Source organism: Capsicum annuum, chromosome 10, assembly GCF_002878395.1.
Source record: "Capsicum annuum cultivar UCD-10X-F1 chromosome 10, UCD10Xv1.1, whole genome shotgun sequence".
NCBI classification, from domain to species: Eukaryota; Viridiplantae; Streptophyta; class Magnoliopsida; order Solanales; family Solanaceae; genus Capsicum; species Capsicum annuum.
Window position 1 is genome coordinate 203,900,701 of NC_061120.1, and position 19,126 is coordinate 203,919,826.

Sequence of the window (19,126 nt, forward strand, 5' to 3'; positions counted from 1 at the left end):
CGCATTGTAGTTATATCTTTTCTGTATTGAGCTCAGTCGGACGATGATGCCTACTGAGTACCCATTGCTTTGATACTTATACTACACTTCTGCATCTTTTTCCTGATGCAGATCCCGATACTAGCAGTCGATGTTGACGTGGTTTCTCCCTTTCAGTACTGGTTTGGAGTCAGGTGATTACTGTCATCCGAGGCTGATCCTCATCTATCTACTCCAATTCAGTCTTTTGTACTCGAGACTGCCTGTATATGTTGTGTGTATTTTAGATTTTTATCTAGTAATCTAGGTACCTTCTAGTAGTGGCTCTAGTACTGACCTTATCAGGTCTTGGGGGATATTCGTTTGTATATATGGTCCTTTTTCCTCTTCCCGTTTTGATATACTATATATGCTCCTTTCTTAGTTATCACTTATTGTTGTTGTTGCTATCATTATACGCGATCTTCTTTTTTGTCTCTGCCTGTTAGCTGTTACATATCATTTTGGGATATGACATGGCTTGCCTACTGGTGGGTTAAGGTAGGCGCCATCACGACTTGAGAAATCGGACTGTGACATGTTTCTACTAGAGTCAGTTCACCGTCACTTGCAACATTGTTTTCTTTCAGTTTCTGCAGTGGATGTTACTCGCTCGAATAAATTGCTCACTCTTTGGCATAATAGGATGGATTTTCCTCATTCTTCTTAGCTTCAACACATGCTTAAATCATGTCTTCATGCAGCACACCACATCCATTCCAGCCTCCTTTTGGCATGTACAAATTATGCCGGTTCAAAAAGTCACAAGCTCCCTTTTCCATCTAGTTAATCTGCTTTTGAAGATCCATTTGATTTAGTACATAGTGATGTTTGGGGTCCTTTTTCTATTTTGTCAAGGATGGGATATAAGTACTTTGTGTTATTTATTGATCATGTATCTAGATACACCTGGGTGTTTTTTATTAGAAATAAATCTGAGGTTCCATCTCTTATTATGAATTTTGTTGAGTATGTTCGTTCATAATTTCATACAACTATAAAAATATTTTGTTCTGATTCAGGAGAAGAGTACACTAAGACTAATCTTATTGAATTTTTAAAAACAAAGGAATTATTGTCCAATGCACTTGTCCTCATACTCTGAAAAAAAATTAGATCGTAGAAAGGATGAATCAACATGTTTTGAAAACTACATTGACTTTGTTAAGTACGTCGAATATGCCAAAAAGTTTCTGGCCCGAAGCAGTACATACCTCTGTATATTTGGTCAATAGACAAACTTCCCCAGTCATTGAAAATGAGACACCGTACTTCAAATTATTTCATAGTAAGCCTGATTATTCTCACGTTTTTGGTTGTGTTTGCTTTTTCCATCTTCCAGCACATGAATGACTTAAGTTTTCGGCAAAGGCAACACAATATTTTTTTATGGGATATAACGATACATAAAAGGGACATCTCTGTTATGATGCACCTCCTCGCCAACTTCGAATATCTAGACATGTTATTTTCTTTGAGGATCAATTTTCTTACAAAAAAAATTCTAAACATGCTTCAGAATCTCTCTCTTTTTTGTACAAATTTGATGACGATGTGGTAGCCACTGACCCTCAGCTTGAATCTTTGGAACAGCCCGTGGACTATGATAATGGTGATCTCCAGCCCTTATCTCCTTCAAGTACTGACCCTCCGCTTGAATCTCCAGAATAGCCCATGAACAATGGTAATGTTGCTCTCCAACACTAATCTTTTTTCGGTATTGACTCTACATCGTCATTTTCATCTTCAGAAGAGGGATCATTTCACCCAGTTACTCATTCATGTCGGTCTAACAGAATAAATCGCCATGCTCCCGAATGGATTGGTTACTCTCTAGGGAAATTTTATTAGTCTATGTCTTGCATACCACACTACATTCTGTAGAGGTACCTACATCTTACTCTCAGGCTTCTACACAAACCTGTTAGAAAGAGGCAATGCCGGACGAGCTTTTTGCACTGAATGAAAATTCAACTTGGGACTTTATTGATAAACCCACAGATGGAGTTCTTATTGGAAATAAATGGGTGTATTCTATTAAAATGAAGGCAGATGGTACGATTGATCTCTACAAATCTCGGTTGGTTTCTCAAGGGTACAAACAACAGTATGAGGTAGATTATGAGAAGACTTTTGCACCTGTTGCTAAGATGACAACGGTACGAACATTATTGGCCTTTGCTTTAATTAAAGGCTAGACCTTACATCAGTTGGATATGAAAAATTCATTTTTCTGTGGTGATCTGAAAGAAGTTGTGTTTATAAAACCACCATCTGGTTGTATTCTGCCAAGACCAAATGTAGTTTGTCGTCTTCGAAAATCTCTTATAGCTTAAAATAGGCTCCCACAGCTTGGTTTGACAAATTTCTATCCACGATTCAAACTACAGGCTTCTCTCAAAGTTCTTCAAATTATTCCTTGTTTCTTCATACTTCTCCAATAGGTATCACAGTACTTCTCATCTATGCTGATGATATCATTATCACAGGAAATGATTAAGAGAATATTACTAAATTAAATGAATTACTGCATACCTCATTTAAGATAAAGGACTTGGGACGATTGACATACTTTCTTGGGCTTGAGGTTCTATACATGTCTACTGGGATCATGCTTACACAACAAAAGTATGCTAGTGATCTTGTTACTACAGCCGGTCTTACTAATGACAAGGTTGTATACACCCCTATGGAGATTAATACGAAATACAAAGAGGCTGATGGCGAACTATTCAGTAATCCCACATTGTATCAGCAGATGGTGGGATCATTAGTTTGTCTCACTATGACAAGGCTGGACATCTCATATGCGGTACAAGTTCTAGGTCAGTTTGTGGCTAATCCTTATCGTATACATCACACTACATTACTCCGTGTCATTTGGTATGTCTGTTATTCTATGAATCAAGGTGTTCTCTTCCGTCCTGATTCTCCTTTACATCTTGAGGAATATACTGACGCAGATTTAGCCGCACTACAAGAAAAATATGAATTACATGAAAATTTTTCTGCAACTTTTATAAAAAAATTCGCAGGAAACTAAATTTTATGCGATTTTTCCTACCAAATAAAATTCGATGGTAAAGCCTTCGAGATAGTATTACCTGCGAATTTCAAAAATCCCTAAGTAATTTACCTGGAGATTTGAATTCCTCATAATCCTTAAGTAATTTACTTTTTGAATTTTTTCGCAAATAAAGCCGCACAAAGAATTTTAATAAATTTCTAGGGAACAATTTATTTTTATGCAGTATATACCCATTTATTTTTAACATTATCCTCCTTGTTAATTTATTTTACTCCATTTTTCTTCTTGATCCATCCCCCACCCTCCATTAATCAATCAACCCTCAACCCTTACAATTGTATAACTTCACCCAGCTGGCTCCACCCCCACCAATTCTTGAACTTCCACTCTATTTCTGTTTGCATATGGCATTATAAATGCCAATGTTTTGATGTTCTCAACCGATGTGGTACAAAAGGTACCAGTGAAATTGCACCCAATTTTCTTCATACTAAATTAAATATTGTTCTAATATATATATATATATATATATTAGATTAATGTAAATAAATAATTTTATAATACTTTTTTGTTCTTTTTTAGTTGTCATATATCACTTTTTGAGAATCAATTTAGCTAATATTTAAAGTTACATTGCATTAAATAATTCAATATTTTAAAATACAGTTTAGATAATCATAAACTACATAAAAAGTACTCTATCTACAAATCATAACATATCAATAAAATGAGAAAATATATTTTAAAATATTGATCAAAGTTCATGTTATTTGACTAAAGATGAAACATAATAACTATTTATGTTCTCTAAAATAATTCACTTCCACCTTACATATTATGAAAATTTTATGTTTACACTTAGTGTGAGATTATATCCTTAACTTAGCATGTTTGTGGTACTTATAATTTTAATTTATCTTTAACAATTATATTTTAAAATACTTAATTGCATAGTATAAGCAAATAAATATCTTTTGATAACTTACTAAAGAGAAACTATATCATTTTAATACTTTTATATATATATAGGCAAAAAGTAAAATTTCAATTTAATACAATTCTACCATTGAGGTGGATAGTTAAACTTCACATTAATTATGTATATAATTAAATTTTTCTATACTTAAAAATTGGGCTTAATTTTTTCATAATAGACAATTAACATATTTTTTAAATAATATTAAATCAATATTCATTATATTTATGGTAGTTATTTTTCTATTGGATAAATAACTAGCCATCAAATTTTAATAATTTGTATTATTCAAATTCAAAAAGATGTCGTCACTGATATTTATATGAGATAAAATATTAATTATATGTAAGTTAAAAATATTGAAAAATACACATGGCATTTCTACAAATATGTAATATAAATTAACTAATTATGATAATTTCAAATGATGGCTTAGACCCTTTCTATTATATTTTTTTGGGTAATGTTCGGATGCCTTATTTGATTAATTTTTTATATAATAATTTATTAAACCTGAGAACAAAATAAAGATTTAAAAATAAATTTATTTCTAATGTCATTATCCTTTTTATATATAATTTTAATTTTCTTAAATATATTTTAAAGGAAATAATCCTTTTTAAATCTCTAAATAAAAATAAAATCTTACATTCCCAGAAAAAAAACTCCAATTAAAATTATAATAATAAAATTTTCAAGTATGCATATTTCCAAGTAAAATTCAAAAGAAATCTTCAATTAAATTAACAATAATAAAATCCCCAAGTAATTCTCAAAGTAAAAAGATTCCTAAGTAAATCCTCAAGAAATAAATCCCAACAAATTCATAGAACTTGAATCTCTAGGTAATACTGCATGTAAAAATATTCCTAGATAAATCCCCAAGTAAGTATTTCTAGCTAAATCCGCAAGTAAATTTACCTAGGGATTTTCTTGCAAACCTATATAAAAAATACCTTTTGTTCATTACTTGCAGATTTACCTATGAAAATGGTACTTGCAGATTAGTTGCCCCAAATAAATCCCTAGGTAATAATTTTGCAAAAATGGCGCCAAATTTTCCTACTAATTTTTGTAGGAAAATATTTTTTTGCAAGTAAAAGGTTTTAGAATTTAGAAATTCCATATTTTTGCATGAAAATCCGTAGCAAATTTCTACGAATAAAATCCCCAAGTAAAATCTCCAGGTAATTTGTAATTTTCTAGTAGTGCTGGTTGTCCCGATTCTCAATGTTCGTTTACTGGTTGGTGCATGTTTCTAGGCACATCCTTGATATCTTGAAAATGTACGTAAGAAACAATCTCGTACGTCTAAATCATCTACGGAGGTTGAGTATCGGGCTATGTCGACAGCAAGTTCGAAAATTGTTTAGTTACGACGTCTATTATCTGAGCTTGGTGCTGCTATTATATCTCCTACGGTGTTTCATTCTAATAACACTAGTGCAATTAAAATAGCCACAAAATCTTTGCAACACGAAAACACAAAGCATATAGAGATGGACTGTCATTACATTCAGGAACTAGTTGCTGATCATCTTATCACTCTACAACACATTTCTTCTCATGATCAATTTGTCGATTTGTTTACAAAGGCTATGACATGCGCACGACATAGCTATCTTATCTTAAAACTGCTACTGTATGATCACCGGTATCAATTTGAGGGGGGATGTTGGGCAATATTATAATTATATAAACAGAATATTCTCTTTCCTAGAATAAGATTTAATTACAGATTGTGTAGTTATAATAATATATATTATTTCCTTGAATAGAACTCTAACTTACAGTTGTATAACTATAAGTATTTCATTATGCATTATTAAATAGAGAAAAGTTGCTATTCAGAAAATCTTTCTGTCAATAATAACGACGTCAAAACTACATAAACAGAAAATATGTTGGGAACCAATCATAAAATTTAATCTCAATTATAAAATGATATTGATGTTATTACTACTACAAACCAACAAGTTAAATAGGGAATAAAGATAACAAAACCATAAACAATTAAAATTGTACATGAAAATCAAAGAAAGAGGGTGAGAACTAGAGTCGTTAATATGAGCCAAGGCCTGTTGGTTTGGGCCGGCCCGACCGATAATTTAATGGGGTGGGCTTCAATTTTTGCAGCCCATTTAAGAACAAAGCTTTTAGCCCGGTCCGGATAAGCTCGTGGCCCGTAGGGCTTGAGGAACGTGGGTTGGGCTAGCCCATGGGCCTATTACTACTGTAGCATCAGAATCATCATTCAGCATTGGAGGGCGCGTTCTCACCAAATATAGAAGCTGCATCCATCATGAAAATGTTCAAACACTTGTTACCATTCAAAATTGGTTGCACGATTACTCTCAAATTGGTAATAGTTTTTGTATACATGTAAATATTATTAGTTACGAAATTTTACTATTTCTTAATGTTTAATTAATTAATATGTATATAAATTATAGATGAAAATGAAGATTATGAGACAATTTTATCAAAAGATGATTCAGAGATGCTTGAGGAAGAATAAAGTGTTGATGTTAACATAATGAATGTCATGAAAGCTTTTCTTGAAGAGTTCATTTTTATTTTTAGTGAATGAATTATTGACATTTTTTGTGGTTTATTTATATTCATGTCAAAAGTTATTTAATTTCGTTATTAGGATTATTTTTGGGGTGTTGGAGATTTGATTAAAAAGCATTAATACTATGTCTTATTGTATGATAAATATTTATGTTTATTAACAGTGTAAAATTAAATTATAAAATATTATTTTTTAAAAATTGAACTGGCCCGTGAGGTCCGCAACCCACAGGATAATAGCGTGGGCTTGATGTTTTTTAACCCATCATTTAAATCGACCAGTCCGGCCTGACCCGTCAAACTCAAAATTCGTATGGACTGGGTCAACCCGTATTGACAGCTCTAGTGATAACCTGAGAAGGGAGGGTAAGAAGAATGTTTTTTTTAAAAAAAATAAAATAAATATAATTGGAAGCTAATATATACTGAGGGGTAGAGGCAGTGGACGTCACCGAAACAATAAACATTTCTAGCTATCTTGGCCAATAGAAAAGAGGCTTGGAGGAGGTTAAAGGAATTAATCAAGAATAAACTCTACAAAGTCATAAAGTAATCAAAGTACTTGACAACAAAGAAATTTTAACCAATCAAAAATAATTTGATTAATCTTTAGAAATATTATTATATTGACAACAAAATGTAAATTTTATAAATTTAACCTAGCTATAACTACAAGGAACTATAACATCAACACTTAAACTACAAAATTAGCACTGACATTACTTCCAATGTTGAGTTCCAAAATCTTCTGCAATTCCTCAGCAAGACAAGGAACTTCAAGAACACCCTTTGGTTCAAATCCATATTCATCTTCAGTTTGTTTCATTAATTTCAAGAATGATGGATCAGTAAGCCAATGCAATTCCACAATAAACCTCTTTGGTTCTTCCTTTGGATTCACTGAAAATACAGCAAAGTAACCTTCTTTAACATCATTTGGTACAACTTCCTCATTTGCTCTTGGTGTGTCCACACTTTCCACAACATCAAATTGATACCTATTGGAATATTTGGGAATTAATTGAAGATGAGTAATGCTCTTGAGCTTTAATATAAGATGATTAATCATGATGCCCTTGCAATTGCTTTTTCTTTCTTTCCCCATTATGGAATTTTTGAATATTTATGTTTTTGGTAAGGTGATTATTGTAGTGGAATTTGTTTTGCTTTTTAAAAAGAGCTTAAGAAGAAGGGAATTCATACATGAAGCTGAAGGAGATGAAACTTCTAAGATGGTGAGAAAAAGTCAATAGGGTCCACTCCATGTGCTTGCAACTTGGGAATTTTTTTGCATCACTAATGAATCTTTTCCTATCAGTATACCTTTTTTTTTTTCTCTTTATCTAATGCTCTTTTTCTTTTTTTGGGATTTGGAGAGCGGGGTCAAATTAATTACTTTTAGTATGTATTTAAATATCAAATTTTAGTGATTTTAAAGCAAAAAAACTATATAAGGTACTACCACTAATAATAATTAATAGAAATAAAAAAACATAAAATACTATAAGTCACAAAATCGAACATATAGATCAAGTACTTTCTATGTTTCAATTTATATTGACAAAAATGATTTTCTGGATCCCTGTACTATGTCGGTTTTGTAAGTTGGACAATTCTACTTACATGTTTATCATCGACCCTTTAACCCATTAAAAATCAACATTTTGCAGCGTTTGACCGTTTACCTTGCCTATGTGGCATTGAAATGGTGACTAGGACAAAGAGAGTGTAGCCACTCGCCTGGGGATGTGAGTGGGGGTCAATTTTTGACCAATTTTACATTAAAATAATTTTAAAAAAAATATTAAAATTAAAAAGAAATTGAAAAAGGATCCTTTTTTTCCCTCCATCTTTTTTAATTTAAAAATATTTTTAAAAATTTAGAAATAATTTTAAAATATTTTTAAAAATTTAAATAAAAAGATATTTTTTCCCTCCCCACCCCCAGTCCCCTCACCCCACCCAATACCTATCATGAAAAATATAAAAATCATGACAAAAAAGGAAAAAAGAAGATTGTACGTTAGTAAAATTGCAGGAGTAATTTCCATGAATAGTCATTTATGTTTTTACAATTGCCTACAAATATCACTTTTGTTTCTTTTAGGATAAGAATATCACCCAGCTATTCCTATTTTCCTCAAAAAATACTCAACACTTTAAAAACCTTGTTCTCTCCTACTTGGCATGTCATGTTGTTAAAAAATTTTATTTTCTTAATTACAAACCTATTTAATTCTTCAAGCTCATTTATTCAAACCCACTTCTTATAAACTACAAGAAAAATCTAAATTACGTAATATTTTATTTTTTAAAAAAAAATTGCAAAAGAATTTACCGGTAATCTAATTCTCTACAAGTTTTTCAACCAAACTAATTTGATGGAAAACCTACAAATTTTTAATAAAATTTTAAGGAGAAAATCTTAGAATTTTTTTTGTCAAGCAAAATTCAATAGAAAAATCTTAAAGGTAATTATCACATGAAAATTTTAATTTTTATGTAGATCACCTGCAAAATTTTAAGCAATACCTTTTTGATAAAAAATGATTAAAAAAATGAATTCTTCTTGCGGATTTTTTCCAAGTAAATTTCATAAACAAATCAAGTAAATCCGCAAAGTTAACGAAGGCAAAAACTTTATTAAAAAGAAATCTATTATTTTTAATTTCGTTTTTTCATTTTATTTTTTATTTTTACTATACTATATTTTATCTTATTATATAAATAAACACCAATTTATATCCTTTCCTCATACTAAACTCGCAAAAAGCAAGTGATCTTTGGTTGGTACTATTTCAAAGATTTATTTGAAATATTAGATTTTTTAAAATATTTTTTTAAAAAAATAATTTATTTCATGACTAAATAATTTTGCATTCCTTCAAAATAGTACATTTAATACATAAATGAAAATCTGAAAGTCATCATTTTCATTTCTTTTATATTTTAAGAATCTTTTGTATATGAAATAAATAACAAAAAAAATATTAAATTAGTGCCAATTCATATAAATACCTTGAGTTTTAAAAATATTATTATTAAGTGATTAAATAAATAAATTTAAAAAACTTTGAAAAGTACCAAATAAAATAATTCAATCCTTTAGTTTTATGTATACACTTGGACACATCAACTACTTCATTGATGAGTAATGTGCATTGCATTACCAGAGGAATTATTTTCCTTTAAAGTTGTGTGATTATCTGATATTTTTATGATGTGATATAATTTTTCTCATATCGAATAAAGAATAAATATAATTTATTTTTGTAAGAAAGAAAAATAAATATAAAATTTAAAGTATATAATTAAATTGTTCTTCAATAATAAATATATCATGTGTATTTATTTTTTAAAAAGGAAATAAGATCAAATTTTAGTTAAATAAGTTTGATAAGTTAAATAGATCTATTTCTTATATCTTATATATAAAAAAAGAAATTTTAATGAAATGTCATGCAAACTAGGAGAGAAGAAATGTTTTAGAAGTGTCAAGTATTTTTGGAGGAAAATAGGGATAGTTGGGTGATATTCTTGTCCTAAAAGAAACAAAAGTGATATTTGTATGCAATTATGAAAACATGGATGACTATCGATGGAAATTACTCAAAATTGCAGTAGGTAAAGGAGCACGTTAGTAAAATTGTAAACAAAGGAAAAAAATCTATGTAAAAAATATAGTAATTCGTGAATTTTTGTTGTAACACTCCTACTATTTAGGATCTTTAGTTTGAATTGATGTATTTATAGAAAATAATAATATCTATAATTTATAATCTATAATTTATAATCTATATCTATATCTATATCTATATCTATAATCTATAAACTATATCTATAATATATTAAAAGTGTGAAGCCCTTAGAAAAGTGAATTGCACTTTTTACCCTTCATTAAAAAATTCCACAATAGATAAAACTGTCATTTACTAATTTTTATATTTAATAATTTAAAATTATTTAAAAATTAAATGTAATAAATTATTAGCTCTTTATTTAAACTAGGTAAGAAAACCTAATATTTTTGTATCCTTTTAATTTTGGTCACAATCAAAACATAAATGGATTAAACAAATAAATATGTACAAACTGAACAAACCAAGTTAAAGACAAAGTAAATTAGAAGTCCTATTTAAGGTAAAATTTGATTATTCAAACAATTATTTGAATAAATTGTAGAAATCTTCATCAAAGACAAAATAAATTTAAAGCCTTACTGCGGGTCTCATATATTTATGGTAGCAAAGCTGTTTTAAACCTAACCATCTGGTAATTTTGTATAACTAAAAATAGATTTACTTTAGTTATTTCTTTAATTTTTTAATGAAATAATTTATAATCTCATAAACATTTAAGTTTTATTTTAAATCACAAATTGAAAATATATTATTTAACTTTTTAGGTCAATTTAAAAAATATATTTATATCTATAGTCTATATATCTATATAACTATATAATAATAATAATAATAATAATAATAATAATAATAATAATAATAATAATAAAGTGAGACCCCTTATAAAAGTAATTTAAACTTTTTGTCCTTCGATAAAAATTATCACAATAGACAAAACTATCATTTACTAATTTTTATATTTAATAATTTAAAATCACTTAAATTTAAATTTAATAAATTAATAGTTCTTTATTTAAACTAGATAAGAAAACCTAATATTTTAGTATCCTTTTAATTTTGGTTATAATAAAAAACATAAATGGACTAAACAAACAAATTAAATATGTACGAACTGGACAAACCAAATTAAAGACAAAATAAATTAGAAATCCTATTTAAGGTGAAATTTGATTATTCAAACAATTATTTGAATAATTGTAGAAATCTTCATCCTAAAGACAAAATAAATTAAAAGTCCTATTTAAAGTGATTTAATTATTCAAACAAGTATCAAGATAGTTGTAGAAATCTTCATTATTTTTATCTATATAATTTAATGGTTACGTTCTTGACACTTTGAAGTTGTTTTGATTTTCTTCTTTAACCTAATTTGTGTTGAAAGTCTTGCCTTCTCCTTTGTACACAAAAAACTTTTTGAATATTTAATAAAAGACAGATATATATTTCCAAGGAAAAGCTATGGATAAACAAAGCCCAGAATTATCAAACCTACCAGAACCGGTATATTTATTTACGATTATAAATAGCTAAATTTATAAATTCATGACAATCATGATATGATAAAATAAGTTCATGAAGTTACTTTATAGTAGAATTATTCGAAGATAATATGTTATAAAGTTTATTAGCAAAGTGGAAAAGGAGAAAAATCTCTAAGAACTATGCTATCCTAAAGGTGAAATCGGTGAGGCAAGAAAGTCGTGATGGGGAATAGCCAGAGTAGAGGTGTTGTTTAAAGAAAAAGTATCCAGATTACCATGCTAATAGTGACCGAAGAACATGTTATTTAAGAATAATCTAGTATATAGTAATCTAAAATGATCATATTTTGTTATGTGTATGATTGAAGGAAATATTTTGAAAAAAACATCATATGAAAAATGAATACTTATTTATCTGACGAAATGGTAGATAAATTTAAAATACTGGTTTTGTATGTACTTAAGGATATAGAAATTGTAGATATAAGAAAAATCATATTGAAAAAAATATTTGGTAAATATTTTATGACTAGAATAAATTACATATCACACCTACGTACCTACTCTTACAAGTACTTACATACCAAACCTACACATCAACCATGATAAATTATGTATATTTAGAATATTGGAAAATGGATATGAAAAATATACAATTAGTAGAAAAACTAATGGAAACCAATCTAGAAAAATATATGAGAACTAAGGATATAAAATATATAGAATTCCTTAATGAAAATATACAAGAATTATTAAGATTAAAACAAACAACTAATAAATACTATGATAAAGTATTTAATTACTAGAATCCAATTCCAAGTTATCCAAGTTATTCGTAGAAACCTAAGCATAATATGAATAATATGACAAGTTATATATCAGATGAAACTAAGATACTTGTTTTATATATCATAAAAGACTTAGAATTAGAAGACATAAAGAAAATAATATGGGAGAAAATATTTGATTTTGAAGATGAGTTACTAAGTACTAATTGGATAGAAGATTAATTAGAAAATATAGATTTCTATGGTAGAAATTATTATTCAGATGGATATTATACAGATTAAAAATGCTAGAATATATTCAAAGAGTTAAAGAAAAACAAAGTTGGCTATATGAAAAAATTAATTATAGAAACCAGCTTAGAAAAGGAAGAGAACAATTGAAAGAAAAATTAATTTGGATAAATAAAACCATAAAACAATTAGAATTAAAAGACAGTTTAGAATATGATTTAGACATAGAATTATTCATAGAAGAAAAAGACAGGATAATTAACGAAATAGATAACCTAGAATTTAATATCAAATATAGTACAATTAGAATAAATTATTACAAAAAATTTTACAGTATTACAACTACTTTAGGATAAAATAATAGACTATGAGTATTTAAAATATTGGAGACAAGATATGGAAGAAATAAGATTAACAGAAATACTTATGAAAGAGAATTTAATTGAATATTTCAGAACAAAGGATATAGAATATTTAGAATACCTTCAAAATAATATACAAGAATTGCAAAGACTAAGAGAAAAAACTAAAGAATATTACAGTAAAACATTTAACTAAATACCATCCAATCACCCCCCAAGATATGAACATTAATAAAATTAAAATAAATAAACTAAAAATAAAAATGTTTAGAGAAGTTAAGAAATATCCATGCACAAACAAAAATAGATCCATTAGAGCTATGATAGATCTATTATAACTACAATGATGTTCTAATTTTTTTAAATGTTCCTCTTTAGTTTTTGTATATAGTAATATATCATCTATGTATACTATACAATTAGGTAATTGTTTAAAGTAACTATCCATAAATGTTGGTATCTACCTGGTGCATTTTTATATCCAAATGATAATACGTTCTATTCATAAAATCCTTCTGGTACCGTAAATGTTGGTAATTCCTTAGAATTTTCATCTAACTTTAAGTGGTAAAATCTCGATTTACAGTCAAATTTACTAAAGTAGTTATATCCTTGTATTTGTCTTAATTTTAATATCTTATTTGGTATTAAATGTTCACCTATTTTCTTATATCTTTTTTCTAAATTAGAGAATACTATTTTTATTTTTAATCATTCGTGTTTTCATATGTTTTTTCGTCTATTATAAATTTTTCGTTGTTCATTTTATTTAAATGTATATAGGTTATATTGATATATATATATATTCTAGACTATCCATTGTTGATTCTAAATTTGATATTTCTTCCTTTTGTGTATTTATTGAAATTTTACTAACTCCGACAATTATGTTATACTGTAGTCTTTCTAACCTTATTTTTAATTCTTTACGTTTTTCAGATATTATTTCTTTTAATTCTTTATATTGTTGTGGTTTTTTTTACGTTATTCATCTAAACAATATTTAGAATATTTTGGTAGATATCTAAATCTAATTTTATCATAATTAATAAATTAATTAAATAAGTCTAAATATATACTACTTCCGTAACTTTAAACAACATAGACTCTGATACCAATTGTAAAGGGGTAAGGATAACTTGGTTAACTTAAATAGATCTAAGTTTTGTATACAAGAGAGAGTTTTGCTTCAACTCATGAAGACTTACCCTTATCTGAGCAAGTGCACTCTCTATTTATAACCTAAAAAATGAAAACGCGTATACTATTTCTATACTTTTCCTACTTTACACGTATTCTATCTAATTTACAAAGAAGTCTTTACATTATGAAAAGAAAGACTTAAAGCTAACTAAAAAACAAAAACTAATAATAGTTTTTTGGCCAAAAAGTCAAAAAGCCTAATAAATGAAAAGAAAAGTCAAAAAGGCTATTAAGACTTTACAATAATTCACGTAGGAAGTTTAGCTTTTTCTTTAAATGTCATTTTCCTATCTTTAATGGTTTGTCTTCTTCTATTATTTTTACAAGTACATATATTTTCATGTCATTTCAAAGTTATTTTTATGAATAATTTCTCTTTATTATATGTTATAGATAATTGTGTATGTTCTATATTGTATGATTTTACTTGTTCTAACCATTTTATTCCTAATATTATATCTGTTTTTTGTATTTCTTCTTTTATTTCAAATTCTATTTTTATTTTTCTAACTCCTATTATTATATTTTTTTCTGCCGTATCTTTAATGTTTATTAATTCATATATTATTATTGTCATAATTTATGTTTGCTAGGTTGTGACCTGATTCAAAACAATACTACGAGACTAAAAAATTTCAACTAAGCTTCGAAGCTTTATTGTATTTAGAAAATAAAATAAAATATTTTAATTTTTTGATTCATAAAAATGCACAAATTTACCTTCAGTTTAAATTCATTGTTTTTAAGTGTTGCTTTGATTTTTTTTTAAACCTAATTGTGTGACTTTTTGTGCATATTTTGTGGTATTTTGAGATTTTATGCTTAATATATCTTAAATTGATTTATATTGTTTAATTGTCATAATTTATGTTCATTAGATTGTGACCTGATCTAGAAGAATGCAGCGAGACTGAAATTTTCAAGTAAGATTTGAAGTTTTGTTGTATTTAGAAAATATAATTAAATTTAAATTTTTAATTTTTGTTATTATAATTGGTTAGGAGTCGTGATAAAAGTGTTTTAATTTTTGACATTATATTAATAAATTATTAATATTAAACATAAATAAATATAGTGTGAAGGTCCTTAGAAAGAACTTTTTGTGAATCTTTAAAAAACACTACAATAAATAAAATTGGTATTTATTATTTTTGTCAATTTTTTGTTTAATTTTTTAATTTCAATTTAGGTTATTATAATTAGTTACGAGTTATAATAAAAGTGTTTTCTTTTTTTCTTTTGAATTATATTAATAGATTATTAATCTTAATTATAAATTAATAAAGTTTGAAGGTCCTTAAAACAATAGATAAAATTGTTATTTACTATTTTTCTTCAGTTTTTTTATTTAATTATTTTATAATATTTCTCCTAAAATATGTAGAAAGAATTGTGATAAAATAATGACTCTTAAACCACGAAAGATTAAGAATTTATAAAATATATTATATTAAAGGGTAATTAATGTCAATATGAAGTAGTTGGTGCGAATTTTTTTTTGGAGACACGTTAGACATAAAATAATTAAACTCATAAATAGAAATATAGAAATACAAAATTAGAAGGTAGTTTCTAAAGGCAGCCGATTTCTTTTTCACTTTTAAAGTTGAAACATTACTGTCTAAGGAATGACTTTGTGGTTCAATTAAACTTATGTACATTGTACAACATAAATATGATTATCTAGAATTATTTGGTTAATTAGATCTTAGTATTTTGCTATTTTCTTTTTTTGTAATTATGTGTCTCACACTTTTTTTTTTGAGTCGATGGTCTGTGGAAAATAATATCTCTACCTCACAATATATAAGGTAAAATCTGCGTACATTCTACATTTTTCAAGCTTCATTTTAAAATTAAATTGGATGTGTTGTTCTTCTTTATTATGTTCAAATTAAACTCTATATTTTTCGAATTCCATTTTAAAATTAAATTGGATGTGTTCTTCTTCTTTATTATATTTAAATTAACGATATTAAATATAATATTTACTTTTATTTTATAAAATATATTTGTTTTGCATATTTTATTGATTAACGCTACACATATATTCAACACATGTACACTTTTATATTTAACTTTTTTTGTGTCGGTGTGATACATTTGTTGGTTACTTAGAGAATTATTGTACTTTTTGTTATTAAGGATAATCTTATATCAAATAATAAATTAGTTATTTTCAAAAATTGGAATTGGCATCTGCCGCAAGCTTCATTTTTATTACACATAAGTTAGATAAATTTTCTTTTAAGTCGCGTATTATATTAAAAATTATTATTTTAAATCTGTATCTTACGAAATGAATATCGGCAACCAATTTAGTTATTCATGTCAACAAATTAGGTAATAAGCTTGCATATGATAGTGATCGAAAAACTTAAAGGAATTTAAAGAGTACGTCAATCACCTCTCAATCTTGCATTAAATAAATTTTATTTTATATTAAAAAATATTTGGATTCTTTATTATAGTTAAATTCCTAATTAAAATATTGATTGACATTTTTTCTAAAAAAAATTATTTACTCGATATAAATACACGTGCAAAGCGCGTACACTAAACTAAACTAGTACTACAATAAGTTTGGATCTCATATTAAATTTCATTTTGACGATAATGGCAACGCGGTACCACAATATGATTGAGCTGTTCAACCTTCCAGTTCCATATTGTACCTCAAGTCCGGTACACTAGAAATAATTGTACAAACGTCCTGTCTTTGCCACGTTCCCACTTCATTCTTATCTACACTTATTTATTTTATCATTCTAAAAACATATATATTCACGTACTAGTACTTAATATGAAGAGGAAGTATCTATTATGGGTTTGAACATTTATACACGATGTCTTATGGTACCCTAAGCCTAAATAATGCATGCTATAAAGTTGTCAAAAATAAATACGTCAAAACCTACTCTCACTGTCCATGGGATGCAGTATGGTACTATATCAAATGGGCTAGTAAATGAAGCTAACGGTTTTGACTATTTTTTTCGTTTCAGTTTTTGTGATGTTATTTTTTTTTTTAATTTTTCGAGTTTACTGGGGTGTTGTATTATATCTTATTTACAGGAGGAGGATATAAACCTTACCTCCGAGACATACGACACAAAGGATGAAGACATCCTCTCACAAAAACAGGAGCAATCCATTAATAATACTCCTGTGACACGATACTAGCAAATGAGGTTTAGCTTACTCCTGTGATGTTATTTGATTAGATATTGTAGTTATTACAATTTATAATTTAAATAAGTTATATTATTTCTACTTTTTTTGGGGTGGGGTGGGGGGTGGGGGGGTGTGGGATGATTTTTGGGTATCTAGGCATGGTCAGTATAGATGTTCTTGGTATCCTGTTTGGGCTCATCATATATTTATTTTGGACATAGACGTTGATAACCGTGGCTGCTTAATTGCAAAAACTATGATTGTAGCAATTCTTACTGAAATCAAAATCTTTAGTTAGAACGCTACCATGAGGAGGGAGGATTTAGATACAATACAAAACACCCATGCTATTTGCTGTAGGGTTATCTTTTTATTCACTACTGGAGGACTCATAAGAATAGTTCTGAAAAATTGTGTCCTCCATTGTATAACAACACATTAGAGCTGGGACTCATCAGTTTTGATTTTGGAAGTAGTAAGCCATCAATTTCTTCATCAGGCCCTCTTCACATAAGAGTGGAAAAGAACAAGAAATATGTCATGTTACTATAATAAATGTTAAACACCCCCCAAACCTACAATAAGATAAAGATGAAGTGTGTATTCTTCAAGATTTTGGACAATGGCTCACATGAAATTGTTTCACTTAAAGATATATTAGAAGAGAAGGGCCTCCTCTTCTACGAGATAATAAGGGTAAAGCATTCTTTAACAAAGTCGACCACATATCCTACGAGGCCGAAAAAGTTAGTACAAATAATATGGATGATGAAGTCTATAAGTGTGAGCATAAATTATTATTGTCTAGTCGTGTTGCTCGTTTCTTAGCCTACTTTATAACCTGTTTACAAAGTCCTATTTGATTCTATTCGAGTTTGAGAACTGAATAGGATTAGTGAACATCACAACCTTGGAATGCTTATCTCACTATTTTACACTTAAGCATTGCATACTCGTCCTTGATTAATTGCTAACATAGTTTTCGAATCCAAAATCTTTAATTAAGAATCAAACAATATTTACCACTCTTGCACAATTTTTAATATAATCTACTACTTGATGTTGATGCACTGAATTTTTGGAGAAAAATATTCAATAGTGATACATTTTGCTTCCCTTAATAAAGTAAACTTAGTATATATTGAATCAAGAATTATAAAAGTTCTGGAATTCTTAGAAGAGGGATCTTAGAGTAAGGATAACTTGTTATGTGACTTATAGGTTGATTGTGCGTTCGAGTCACAAAATTATTCATTGATGTTTGCATTAGAATACACTGTAATATGCTTAAATCACACCCCTCGAGGATCGCCCTTCTTCACATATTTCATGAACGCGGTATACTTTTGTATACCTGATTGGCTGTTTTGCTCACATGAAGTTGTTCATTATTGGGTCCTTTGTTCCCTATCCACATCTTTTGTACAATTAAAACTTGTCCCAATGCAAAATAAAAACAAATCTGATACAAGTCAAATGACTGCCTTAACTTTTGATGACATCATTCAAAGTCACTATGTGAAGAATCAAGCTTTGGTCACATAGAGGGCACGGGATCATACTTGGAGGGGTCATTTTGAGCATGCCAACAAACAAACCAGTGTGTGGAAGATTGCTTGGAGCCTCGAAGACTTTAGGACTCATGGGTTT

At 28.0% G+C, this 19,126-nt stretch overlaps 1 protein-coding gene across 1 annotated transcript; it reads right to left on the reverse strand.

The window, feature by feature from the left end:
• Positions 1 to 7,173: 7,173 nt before the first annotated feature.
• On the reverse strand, positions 7,174 to 7,904 carry LOC124887627 (auxin-responsive protein SAUR32-like). Its single transcript, XM_047397219.1, has one exon. The coding sequence runs from the start codon at positions 7,699 to 7,701 to the stop codon at positions 7,291 to 7,293; it is 411 nt and encodes a 136-aa protein (XP_047253175.1). The 5' UTR covers positions 7,702 to 7,904; the 3' UTR covers positions 7,174 to 7,290.
• Positions 7,905 to 19,126: the final 11,222 nt, after the last annotated feature.

Bases quoted from the DNA above. Each gene is read 5' to 3' on its own strand.
- LOC124887627 (XM_047397219.1), bottom strand. From the start codon at position 7,701: ATGGGGAAAGAAAGAAAAAGCAATTGCAAGGGCATCATGATTAATCAT.